The sequence below is a fragment of the Leptosomus discolor genome, chromosome 20, assembly GCF_034619465.1.
Source record: "Leptosomus discolor isolate bLepDis1 chromosome 20, bLepDis1.hap2, whole genome shotgun sequence".
NCBI classification, from domain to species: domain Eukaryota; kingdom Metazoa; phylum Chordata; class Aves; order Leptosomiformes; family Leptosomidae; genus Leptosomus; species Leptosomus discolor.
In genome coordinates this window covers 11498201-11512251 of record NC_141410.1, presented here as the reverse complement: position 1 = coordinate 11512251, position 14051 = coordinate 11498201, and the positions used below count along the sequence as shown (strand labels likewise).

The 14051-nt window shown below is 40.9% G+C and overlaps 1 protein-coding gene across 1 annotated transcript; it reads left to right on the top strand.

Moving 5' to 3' along the window:
• Window positions 1-6434: 6434 nt before the first annotated feature.
• Window positions 6435-10323, top strand: UTS2 (urotensin 2). The gene is made up of 4 exons (XM_009954684.2): window positions 6435-6537; window positions 8801-8911; window positions 9519-9562; window positions 10207-10323. The coding sequence occupies exons 1-4, from the start codon at window positions 6435-6437 to the stop codon at window positions 10321-10323; spliced, it is 375 nt and encodes a 124-aa protein (XP_009952986.2).
• Window positions 10324-14051: the final 3728 nt, after the last annotated feature.

Genomic DNA, 14051 nt, shown 5'->3' with positions numbered 1-14051 from the left:
TGATTTCTGAATAATGCTGTTACTATAAAATATACAAAAAGCAGTATCTGGTTCCTACGAGTTATTGAAATATTTCCAGAAAAAACAAACAAACAAACAAAACTATCAACATGATACACTATATTTTCAGTTACAGAGGACCACAGCTGACGGGAATCATCCTGAGAACAAATATAGCAACACTACTGGATAAATAGTTTGGCAACTATTCCCCACTGCTAAGTTCTTCCTTACAGATGGTATTGGACAACCTGGGGACAGGACCAAGGCTGACTTGAGACCAGAACCACAGGGAAGCAGAGATGTGAACAAACTTATGTGCTCAAGGATGGAGGGGAACAGAAAGCACTGCTAAACGCCAGAGCTCTGTTCATAGCTCTGTTAGCTGAGGATGCCCATCTTCTCAGCAAACCAGAAGACAATTAGAAGAAAAAAAAAAAAAAAAAAGAAGCACGCTTTATTCAGCATATTCATTAATTCATGTTTGAATTAATTGCAGCCGGGAGGGCTCCAGTGTCACTGCCGTTCCCTGTCCATGGTCCTGTGCCGAGGCGAAATAAGGACTGAGTCCTGCCAGCACCTACCCGAACCCTCCCTTTAAAAGTTCCTTCTTTCTTTCCACTCCCCGCACCTCCACCTATAGCAGAGAGAGAAGACTGAGCACTGCAGACAGAGGAACAGTGCCAGGAATGCAACAAGAGCACAAGCAGGAAGGGAAGAGAAAGGTAAACTAGTACATGGGATGGAACAAGGAGTAAGAAAGGACTAACAAAGGGGCTGCTGCAGAAAAGCCCCATGAAGGTCAAAATCCTGCACAAAACGTTTTAGCTGTGGTTGCAGAGAGTAAACCAGATAACAAAGGCAGGCCTTCTAAGCTTCTTAACACAAGAAGCAGCCTTGACTGCTTCTAGAAATGCCAAGACAGCAAAGGCATTAGGAAAACGAAAAAGATGGTCATAGTAAAAGAGAAAGCAGAGCAGATCATACCACTCTTCACACAAGAGCCATTGAAAAATGAAGACTCTTTTACTTTGATCCATGTAATTGTTGCGGTGCTCCTTAGTAGACCAAGCTTCCTATGCATTTCTAACACCAGCAGTGATGCTGACTGCTACCACTGAAGCTACTCAAGAAAAACTAATGTCTATGGAATACATTGTATGGATACTTCCTCCAAAGTAAAAGTCTCTTGACCTTAGTTAATCATTCTTCAAGAAAAGGTAAGAGTTCTTCAACTGAGAAAGGTATATGTATGCAAGAAGAGAACTAAAGCCTTTTTAGAAGAGGAAAATGGAAAAAAAAAAAAAACACCCAATCAAACCAAGCATCACACAGTTACTTTTCTCCAATTTAGTCCTTTGGTAAGCATTAAGCCTATATCCCACTGCCTGTCGCGGTGGGCTCAGCCCCAGTGCCTGTGCCCTGGGTTCTCAGGGTCACCTCCTGGGGCAGCAATTTCAGAATCATCACCCCTAAGCCTACCAAAGGACAAAGGCAGCATCAGCAGAGAAAGGAGGTTCTTTTCTTTGAAATGTAATGAAAATGAAAAAACAAAGTACCTGTCACTGGTTAAGGCACATTGGCTACCTGTTAAAAAATACAGCCACCCAAAAGTTAATCTAGTCCTATTCAGAAAACCAAACAGGAAAATATATCCACCTATCCCAGTCCTTTCTCAACAGTTCTCTCCCTTCATCCTCCCCACACCAGGAAGGAAAGGATTGGTGCATGGTGTCTGGGATCAGAGCTGATTTGGACTACTCTGGAATATTGTAAGGTCTCTAGAAATCAAGTACTTTGCCTTGAGAATGCCTCACAACAGACTTGTCTGCAACAAAGAAGCCCAAATTGGAAACTTCTACTGACTCCAAGTGCAGCAGCGTTGCAGAAGCAGACATGCACCTCTGAGGAGAATGAGCCCAGGTCTCCAGCTTGCTTTATAGCTGGAACTGATGAAATGAGGGAGTAAGTGCAGTCATTGACTAACAGCCTTTGCCTTTCAGCGAGGCTGCTTTGTACTCCTTTCTGTGCAGTGTGCTGACCAGAAAAATTAGATAAGTTTTTATTCTGCTTTTGTCCAGAGCATAATTTCTTATTAGGGTTGAACAAATTACATGGGATACCTTGGAAGAATGGGAGAAAAGTAAAGAGAAAGTTCCATTCTTGCTGCAGAGGCATTCCTCTCTTTCCTTATATCGTCTGCTCTCATAATTTCAGTTTTAAAAATAAACTGTAATTGCATAATTAGTTCCATTACTTTTTTTTTTTTTTTTTTTTTTTTTTTTTTTGGTGGAAGAAACCTTATTTCAAGATCTGGTCTCTGCTCCTCTATTTGTGGCTGCATTATCCAGAATCCCATTCCCATAAGATAGCATCGTGGTGTATTTCCAAGCTCCAGTCATGCCAGACTTACTTTCCTTCATGTTAAACAGCGTGCAGCTTTAGTTTGCTAATTCTGTAGTGCTGAGAAGACAGGAGTATTAAGTACCAGTTTGTCAAGCTTCACTTGGAGAATATACCCAGACTACAGTGTGCCAGCCCACCAGGGCCAAAAATCAAGAGAGTTTTTTCCCCACACAAACTAGTGGAAACTATACTACAAAGGAGCAATATTTTGGCAGCTGTGATCCTGAACTAGAGAATTTTTAGACCACTTGCCAATTCCGTAGCAAAATAAAATATTTGCAGAAAGGCCTACAGACCTGCCATCTTCCTTTACACAGAGGTATGTGTTCAGTTAGGCACCGATACTCACCTATGTACCTTCAGCCCACCACAGAACAAGAAAACCTAGCTCAGAACCTCTCAGACAGCTTACGTAACTTTGAGAGAAATTCAGAAGATAGAAATACAACTGTGCCTACCCAAATACACCATATAGTGCTGTTTAGTTATACAGAACATAAACCATGTGTGCTACGTTACAGTTTGCACACAGTGGGCAGAAGCAGCACGTTCAAAAAAAGGAAGGTAACAGCAAGCACCCAAGTTACAGTTAGTGTTTTCCTTTGATCCGCTGAGTCTCCCAACAGGCTATTTTCAGTACATTCTACAATGCATAATATACATAAGGCAATGCAAGCTAGTGGCAGGCAAAACACTTTATTGTACCTATGATCTCACAAGGCAGTTATTTCAATATGCAAAATAGATCTAATAATCATGTTACAAAGCTGACTAATTAGCTAAAATGAGAAATTTCAAGTTTAAGTAAACTTCTTAGGTGTTAATGCTAAACCAGCAGTGACAGCAAAGCAAAAAAACCCCAAACCCCTAAATGATATGCTAGACCCCAGCAGGGAAGTAAATAACACTACAAATATTTAGAGCTGAACATTTATATACAAATAAGCTCATCTGCAATTACAGCATTGATACAAAAACATTCTACTGCTTGCCTCTTCATGCAAACTAAATTCAAGGCAAAAAGTTACACCACAAGTTATATCCTAGGAAATAGTCCCTCATACAAATGCTACTGCTAAGTCAAGTCTTCTCTGCTTTTGCCCACTGTCACAATACTTGACTAAAACAACCACCTGTGCTTACTTATCATAAAGCACTTTAAAACAGGGGAAAGAACTGCGTTATAGATTAGATTTCATCCTTACTATTTTACTCAGAAGGTGGATAATTTTGGGGGCTGCTTGTTTTCTTGTGGGTTTTTTTGGTTTTGTTTTTTAAAAAAGTTTTCTTGACTTCATTAGCAACTTATTCTTCATGAGCCACCATTTTAAACCAGGAATAGTTGTCCTGATCATTAAGGATACTCTTTTGTGATTAGGTAACATATACTCACCATTCGGAGCTTGGTCAGCAATTTCTCTGGACTACTGCTGCCCCGTTATTTTAAACTGAAGCACTGGAAAGACAGTCTATTAGCATAAATAGGTACTTAAAGTAGTTTTGATAAAAAGTCAAACAGTTTCTTGCAAATCAATTTCCAAGTTTTTAAGGTGCAATTCACATTTACTTCCCTCACCTATGTAATCAGGGTTTTGTACCTTTGTTTAGGATGAGCTCTTTCGTTGCTTTGCATGATGACGTGTGCACTGTCCCCTAAGGAAAATGCCTTTGACATTTTGGTAGAGGGAAGAGTATCTAAGTGACAACCTCCAACCTGAGTAAAAGCAATAAACTGTGGGCAAGTTGCCCAACTTCCACATGACGTACTTCATGATGGCTCCAAGAGGCTGAGTCTTCCTTGAGTGAAGACAAAGGACATAAGTTGCTTGTGAAGAGTGCTTCATTAGCTTTCCTTGGAGGATGCTCAGAGTGAATATTGATAATGCCATTGTCATTGATAGTTCACTGAAGGAGAAGCATTTGTACAGAGCATCCAGCACCAACAGTGAGATCATGCATCAAATCAGATCTAATTACTGTCTGCAGTTTTGGAACAAAGAGTTGCATGACTCAGATGAGGAGAGAGAATTCCTCTCTAGCTACTTATTTCTCTGTGGGGAAGCACAGGGAAAGAGGCATATAAAATGTATTAGGTTTTTCTGTAGTAACATAATTCTGTAGAAAAATTATTTTGTCATATCCACTCACTTCAGCAAAGTGAAGTCCAGAGAAACAGGATTTGTAGTTCAGACACCTGCAGCATGCATTCTTCAAGTCAATACTAGACCTCTCTGTACACACAGGATGATAGAAAAGTTTAGGTTGAAAGGACCTCTGAAGGTCCCCTCTCATGTGTCCCACCCCTCACCTCTGCACTCAAAGGAGAGCATCTGAACTCATATGGGGATGCTCAGGGCCTTGTCAAGCTTAGTTTTGAAGTTCTGTCCGATCCCGTCCTTGAAGCTATTCAAGCCTGACGAGACCCACTCCTGGACAAACAGCTCTGGCTCACGCTGCTTTATGCAGGAGGGGTTAGACTAGGTGATATCCAGAGGGGCTTCTGACATCAGCCGTTCTGTGATTCACAGAGTCCTCAGCTTTTCTGGACAACCTGTTAACCATGCAGGGTGTGGGACATGCTCTCTTTGCATTAGCCCTGCAGCAGAAATATATCTGTTCTATACGACTGATGTAGCTAATTTGAAATTAGTCCTAGGAGCCACAGAATTTATAATACAAAAATTAGTCTCCAACAGGAAAAGTTAATAAAGGAAAAAGGAAGAAGATAAGTTCACTTGTTTTGTAACTTAAAATTTTTTATCTTGCAATTCAGCATAGGGAAAGAACTTCAGTAACATTAGTTGGATTTCATAGCATTTTTAATAGCATTTGAAGGCACAAACATTTGATTAGAGAGGCAGGAAAGAAAATTACCAAACCTCAATTTACTACAAACCTGAACAGGCATAATCTTCCCACCACCTAAAGGAAAGAAAATTGCCATAAACTTACTTTTTTTATTTTCAAGGCTCTATATAGTTCGATATGATGCTTCATAGAGAATGAAGATGAGGGACCCATCCAGTCAGTCCTTGCCCTTTGATATGAAAAATGAAATTAAGTAGAGAAGACAAAATATGCCAGATGAAGGAACTAAAGACTAAGGTTATGAGATTACGTATGGCATCTACTTTGTTAGCACTAAATAAAAACAAAAGGCAAGCAGGCAAAAAACCTAGCTAGCACACACGGAATTAAGTAGTTAGTTCCAGCTGAGGGAAAGTGAAGATAAGTGAAATGGAAAAGGGTCTCCAATAGTGAGGGACCTGCGTTTAATATCAAGCAAAGTAGTTTGTATGTATGAAGCAAGTCTCCAGATGGAAGCTGTACTTTTTCTGCCAAGACAATTCTCTAGGGCAACATTGAATGAGGTCTTCTCAAATAAATAGATGTAAAATGCTATAAGGGGGGGGGGGAAACAAAAAAAAAAAAAAAAAAAAAGCAGCTGACTCCCCCTAACATTCTCTTTGTAATTAACTAGATGCTTTAACTTCCCTTTTCTTCTTTTTCTAGCACAAGAACCCCAAATACAACACAACACATCCATCCATCTCACAAAAGAAAAAAAAAAAGTGCATTTCATATCAGATGCTTTGCGTCAAGCCTGCTAAGGCTCATAAATCAGCTGTCTTATTGCCCTGGTCATTTCAACCAACGTCTGACCCTTTTGTTAACTCATGATTTATAACTGGAAGTTACTTTTTTTTTTTAATGCCAGATTTATAAAGTTTACTGTGCTTGGTTTGATATAATATCCATTTTGTACACCAAGCTATAAGACAGTAAATTTATTGTCTATGAACTGTTACCTTGAAAAATTACATCAATGCAAAGTGGTTTCCATTTAGAATCAATGGGCAATAAATTCATTGGATTTTTTTTTTTTTTGGAAGGGGGGGAGCGAATATGATGATATTTATGAGGTCATGAGCAGCTATATAATGGGTGAAACTGGGAGCAGAGGCAACAGTCAGACAGTTCTGACTTACAGAGGTAGACAAAGACAAAATATATTCAACACAGCAATGATGCATAAGCTGGTATTCTGCTGTCTCATTGTTATCAGCTTCTCCTGTCCTCTCTCGTCTCTCCCCATCATCAACACCAGTGAGATGTCTTATCAACTCTCAGGTAAGAGTCTTTTGATTTTAATGATCATAAAGCAGGGGGCTGGAGCAGTAAAACCAGAAGAGAAGCAGGTATGCTTTCCACAGGGCCTTTATCTGTGCTAACCAGCAGGAATGTCTTCAGAACACCGGCAGTGCCAGTGACCTCATCACATGCTAATCTTGTAAAAGGGGAAGGTTGGAGGCCCTAAATATATCTTCCTGCTGCTTTGAGATCCAGAAGACAAAGGTATCTGAGCCTTCTAGCACTGAAAGCAAGCTGGCATATACAGTGTCTGTCTTTGAAGCAGCATTAGCAGGCACTAGGTAATTTAAAGAAACCTGGCTGTATGGTCTCTCCTCTTGCTACACTTTAAAATAAGCTATGTTTAACTGAACCTGTATTTAAAAAGGGGGAAACCTACTGCAAAGATTAATGCAGTCCTACTTAGATCAAGAACAGGCAAGCCTGTCTTACACTACAAAAACAGCAACGTATTGAGCATACTATTCGTTTGCAGATTCCGTTCAGTGAAAGAATAAATCTTTACGTGAAAAAGCTGTCTTCAATGTTTGAAATTATAGGATAAGTCGAGACTGAAAAAGCTCAGTAAAAACACACAGAGTCTGGAAGTTACTGTCATCAGACCTGACCTCTGCTGGAAAAGTTTCTGAAATGAGTTCTGGAAGAACAGGCAAATCAAACCCAAAGTTATTGCATAAAGCTGACTATTAGAAAGTGACTGCTCTTACCTACTTTGCAGGTGCAAGAGCTCTTGTGCTGGTTTATAGGTATCAGTAGTCCCTAGCTGCTTTCAAAATATCGGACTCGCTAAGCCAGCATCTTCTCAAGCCTTCCACTATGTAACTTGCATTTACAAGCAACCATGACTCAGTATGGATAACATCTATCACATCATAGGGTGAACAAGCTGGCTCTAACAATAACTGCATTTGTTTGAGGATGTCCATTAAGTTTATTAAATCTTCTTTGCTAATATAAAGAGTCTCTAGGCTGGGTAAGATAGAAGTAGAACTGTACAAAGAGAGTTGTTTGGGTTTTTTTAAATCTCAAAGCAAGTTTACCTGCTAACAATGCTTTGAATTAAAAAAATAATACAAGGCTAGAGACAGTTCATGAACTGTCTCCATGTAACACAGGGAAGTTACAGTATTCTTATTCAGTCTTACACTGAAATCCCCACCCCCCTTTGCAATTGTCCTTTTGTACAGCAAACAAACTAACGATGTGGATGTCCAGGGTCTTCAAGTTTTTGATCTTGGTCCAAGTTTTTGAAATGTTGGGAAATTATTTTCAGCAGTTTATTTTCTTATATATTCCCTATTGAGGAGCCACACTGTCTCACCCATCCCTGCAGGTAAGAGCAACAAGAACTCCATAGTATCTAGAAGTGCAACTACAAAATGATACTCATCTACACAATTAGAGTTTGATAATAGCACCCTCTTGTTGCCCACAACTTTGAATGTCTGCTATATATTAGCAAAGATGAAATTTACTGCTCAGATTACAAAAGCTTTATTCACCTCAAACATAACACTGCTAAGGGCTCCTGTTGGCAACCTGCCAGGCTAGTTACAGAATTCTAAATTCTCTGTGCACATACATTAGTTCCATCAGGTATCAGCAATCTGTTGTTTCAGAAAAAGTAATACTATCTGTACTCGTACAGTACACACTAAACGAGAGAGGTGACTGAAGTGCATTGAGAAGCATAGCTGCCAAAATACATTTGAAGATTTCCTACATTTGTTCCAGCCCTCTCCCCCATTTTATTGCATTTAGTACTTGGGAAACTGAGCAGGTTAATAGGCCTTGAACAGGAGGTTTTGTCTTTATTCATAGGAAAGCTCCAGCATAGGAACTAGCTGATAAAGAAATGGACTTTAAAAAATAAATAAAATATATCTAAGTTGACTATAGCTGGGTACCAGAAGGAGTAAGTTGTGGTTCCCCAAGCAATGGGAGAGGCTGCTGTTTGTCGAAGAAACCAAACTTCGTTAAAGAAAGATCTGCCAGAGAAATGAGAATCTGAGATGAACATAAGGAAGGTATCTTTTCTCTAAGATTTGCCAGGAAAAAAACCAACACCCAAGTATCCCCTAGTATATTCATTAAATGAGGATGGAAGATTAGAGATTTCATGATAATCCTCAACAGGTGGGGCCAACAGACCTGATCAGAAATCATCTAAGACAGACCAAAACAGAGATTCAAAGCAAAAGACTCTTACCGTATGCCTGTTTCTGTCATCTCCCATTTGCAGCTGATGAAGATTCAAGATTAAATCTGGAGCAGCTGGGCAGCCTAGGAAGCAACTCCCTGCTTCAGTTTTTGCCAGAGCTCTTGGGCACGCTGACTGAAGACAACAAATCAGGTAAGGATTTACCACAGCAATTTATGGGAGGGTTTCCATGGTTTGTATGTCCAGCTTCCACAGATGTTGTGCCCCAACCCTTCGGTATTTACTGAAATACAACACTGTGCGCAGGCAACAAAGAGCTGTTGTTTAGTTAACTGGGAGCTTGGGGAAACCTGCTAAATAGCCATGCTGGCAGCTCAATCCTAGCTGGAAAAGTATCCAAATTAGTTTAGCAAAACCTCCATATAGCAAAACTGGGGCAAGGCAAAGATTGGCCTAGAAGGAACTAGCAGACAAGATAAAATAGCAGTCTTTTAAAAGATACCAACACTTGCAGAAAGTGCAGAATCAATAGCAATAGATGGTTTGGGAGGCAACAGACATAACAGATGCCTGTTGAAGAGGACAGTGCAGCTTGCGTCTGCAGAGTCCCAAATCCCGCTGGAGCTGTGTGCCATAAGAAGAACTGGCCATGCTGCAGCAAAAGGGTTTTCTGTCTGGTCATCTGAATATCCCAGTGCAGGACTTTTTCCAGCTGTAGCACTATGGCACACAAGAATGACTTGTGTATGTTCAGGATTTCTGAATGGCAAAACATTTTATTAAGTCTCCTCTCTACCAGGTCTTAGCCCCAGCAGCCACAGCCCAAGAGAAAATATCAAAGAGGTAAGTAAATGACCATCTGTCACTGAAACAAGAGAAATAAGACTCCACACCTTAAACTACATGGAATTGTTACTAAGACATCATTTAAAATCCACAGACTCCATAAAGAGCGTAGACTAAAGTATGCCACAGTGTTCTTGAAGCTGGAATCACTTAGCAGTTAGATAAGCAGGGGAGAGAAAAAAATTAAAAAAAAAAAAAGAAAGAGAGTAATACAGAGCATTTCATTCTAAACACCACCCCACGCCTCTTTTTTTTTTTTTTCCCCCTTCAGAAAAACAGGTTCCTAAATAAAGGCCCAATTTCCAGCTTGGCCAGGCCAGGCCAGTACATTAACCAGTATTAGCTGCATGTCATTTTTTTTCCCCCACTACAACACAGGCTACACAGTTATTAGATTTGTTATGAACCATTAGGTAAATGTAGAACACCATTCCTGTTCACTTGTCTGCTGAGTTTATAAAGGCAGACAACAAGGACTAGTTTTAGTGCATCATCTAAATCAGAGGGCACACTGGGCAGCCACCTCTCCTTCCCTGTCAGAACATAGGGCTGGGTGATCAGTTGGGGCAGCGAAGAGCGTACTTGCCCACTGGGATCATTTACCATCCAACAGTAACCCCTCTAATGATGTTTGACTTCAGACCTTCTATGGAAATCATCCTCGAATTGCTTTGCTGGGCCGCTTCTTGACCAAGGACAGGAAACAGTACAAGAAACGTGGGAATCTTTCCGAGTGCTTCTGGAAATATTGCGTGTAAACAGGAGAAGAAACTCTCCCTGACTTTGGCCGCATAATTTATACAGATGTCTAAAAACCATGTACATAGATTTGCTTGATTTAAAAAGAGAATGAAGAAACAGAGACAGCTCCTAACTTCAGACTCTATGCTACTTGGAAATTAATAAATTCTTGATGTTTTGCAATTATGCTGTGAGCAGTGTAGTATTTTCTTAGAGTTCAGCACAACAGGAGGAAGGTAGTGGGACTAAAAGACAAATATGCAACATGAAGTGAACTCGGGCAAGGGAAGCAAGATACCTATGGGGTCCCACGAAACCTCCCAGAAAAGTGGTGCCTCAACTGCATCTAAGTCCAGAGGCAAGAGGACTTTCTCCTTTGTCACTTGGTCACTTGACATAGATTGGGGTGCCAGGAAGAAAGGGTCTTTGCTGCATTCCCTGATGGTGCTGAGCTGGTGAGGGGTGGCAGCTTAACAGTGCCCCATCCCTCCTGCCATCCCCAAGGCACCACAAAACCAAGAAGCACATGTCAGGATCAAGCATCTGCCCCCACTACTGCTGGAGAGAAATAATTGTTTCTCTTGGTCACTCGTAAAGAAAGACCCACAAATCCATTTCTCTGCAGCACTTTGCCTAGTCCCCAGCTGCCCATGACAACAGGGTTGCCTGTGCATAGCACAGGCTTTAAGAATCATGTCTGATTATCATCAAGCACAGCATGGAAGGTAAACCTTATGGTTGTCAGCGTCAAGGCTTTACACCCAGATTGCAAACTTAAATGATTCTATGACTGTGACCTGCACTTACGTGGCTGCACACACAGATGTGGGAAGGTGATATATGGACATAGTGTTACTAGGGCAAGCCACCTCCTGCTTAGGCACTCAAGGGCAGTGAGATTTGTTCCCCGAGACACCACATGGTTTTTATAATGGTGTTGTATCTTGGCATCTAAAGTAAACGAGGGGGAAGACAAAAGAGCAGCCTGCAAAAGGGTTCTAGTCTGACTCTTTTGTATGTGGAGTACCAGCATACTTTCCTTGATCCCAGGTACTTTCTGATAGTATCTGCAATGAACAGAGCTAAAGAGTCAGGAATTGTCCCTGGGGGATGGCAATCTTGGTAATATGCACAAACTGTCTGAGCTGTGAAGCACCCACCTTGTTCAATACATACTTCACCTAAATCTCCCGCTAATCAAGGCTCACAGAAAGCTTGAAGTAAACTTCACCTAAAGCGAAACACATGCTACATTGATCCCAACAACACACATCATAAATCTGACTGTGCTTTTTAAACAAGGCCTACAGGCTTGATACAACTTGTGAAGTGAACAAGCTGTAAGACAGATGAAGCCAGCTATAACAAAGAACAACGTCCTTACAAATGCAGAGCAGCTGGATGCACTGTGCAGCTATTTGAAATCTTTTGAACATTCAACCTTCTCTTACATAACGGAGCAAGTCAGTGCCCGTCTGGAAATTACTCCTTTCCTGCCACCTCATCAGTCAATAAAAACTTGTAAGAAAAGACTTCAAATTTATCTAAATGAATAACCATCTAAGACAGACTTATTTCAGACAGGGAAAGGTTTAGAGCCTATAAAGACTCAGGGGTGGGTGGGGAAAATCTGCTCAATCCCACTGCAAAAACTGCAAATAAATAAAAATTAATAAAGCCACAATTAATAATAATAAAGAAAAATATTACAAGCATCAAAAAGTTCACTTGCCATCTATGTATGAGAATAAAGGAATGAGGAGAGCTGTCAGGTGGTGAGGATGGTGTCAAGACAAGGTAACTAAGCTATAAACCCTCAAACTGTTTCAGCTTTCAATACTGCAAAAAATACTTAATAGCAGTTATGGCATCTAAAGAACCAATACTCAAACAACTTATTGTGTCCAAGCTAGGCCAGAGCACAGCAGCAGGGGCTGGGGGGGTGTGGAATTCAGCTAATTCTAATTCAGCAGAATTTCAGCAGTGCCTGAAACTTCCAGTCATTCACAGTCCTTGCCTCTGGCAGGAAGGAGTTCAGACTGTTCAATCTTTGGACACGACTGGAGGTTCTCAAAAAGGCCATTCAAGACCCTGTTGCACATCCAACTGCCTCCTTCCTGAAGGAAACGTTCATGGTGATGCCAGACAAACTCAGTTCCAGGGCTCAAGAGCAGAGAGCTCAGCCAGTCCATGACACAGAAGGGCAAATCTGCTTCTCCCTCATCCTAGTATAACCTATAGCTCCTGCCAGCTTCGAGCTTTCCCTCTCTTCTGCAGGCCAGAGACAAGAAGGCTGGAGCTGTCACAGAAAACTGAAGAGATCATAGGAAGAGCTCTGGAAGCCAGGCTGATCATCTTTCCACCAGACAGGGCAGAGCTCTCGGAGCAGGCAGAAAGCTGCAACTGTAGCTGGGGAAGTGAGCCGCAGGAGGCCCTTCTATGCCAGCCGGTGATGGTTTCAGGCAGCATGCTGGAGTGCCAAACAGAGGCTGAGCAGGCAGACACCTGTCTGAACTGCATGGGAGCAGTATGTAGTACACACTCTGAAAGTAAACGCAACCGTGGAGCAAGCCTACTACAGAAAAGCTAGTGTACCATTACTTTTGAGATTGGGGTGAGTAAGCATCACAGGTCCAATACTTGTTTCTCACCATCTGCCAAAAGTACAGACGTACATCATTCAGCTCACCTTTGACATTCACCCAGTGGTGAAAGCTACAGTTTTTTAACTGCAAGCAAGAACTTCAGCTAACAGGAGGACGACCTGTATCAACAAACCAGTAACGTAGCTGGACTGACGTTGCCTAGATCTCTGAATGAAAACATAGCACCACCTTGAACTTTTTCATTTCACAAGCCTATTCACTTCTCATAATTTTTGGACCAAAAATACCTAGATAATTTGGCTCACATTTGGAGGTATGTTTAGAATGACCAAATTACCCTTTTAAAACTTTTACCCTTTAAAACATTTTTTAAAAAAATGATCAACAAAAATATATTCAATGTTACTTTTGAGAAGCCTGTATTTCAAGGGACTGCATCACTTACCTTGCCAGAAGCACCTTCAGTTATATATTTATTTAAGATTACTTCTTTCTTTTCCAATTTTAATAAGATGTTACATCTTTTGTTCTGTACCTTGTACTCTCTGAAGTGACTTAGCCTTTCTCCTGTAGCCTTCTTTAAGCACTGTTGACCACACTTCTCTCTACAGGCCCTTAAAGCAGAAAAAGATGACCAAATTGTTTCTCTGCAATTAGCTGAGAACTTTATTGCTCTACCGGACATGTCTGTAAATTAAACCTACGAATTTTTTCTTTGTACTTCCTCTAGAACACAAATTTTAGCATGGTAGGGCCAAAGCGCTCCCAGGGTCCTCATTATCTACCTTTTCTAACAAAATCAGCAGACATAAGTTTTAAATCCTGCATGCCAAACCCCAAGAGCTTGCATATCCAAATACGATCCTTTACATTCAAAGGGTATTTGCCCTTCCTTGAGGGATGCAGTTAGAAAGGAACTAACACGTCCTGAAGTAGGCAAGGTAGAGTGAGATAAAAAACCCCAAACAACACAAAACCTCACAGAAAAGATGACAAATGGCCACTACGTGACCATTTTCACTGTACCCACAACCTCAACACCTATGCACAATCAGAAAAACGTAATATTCTCTTAAAAGTCTATTTTCTAGAAATTACCACCAACAAAAATACACATACACGAAACAGTTCTTTGCAGC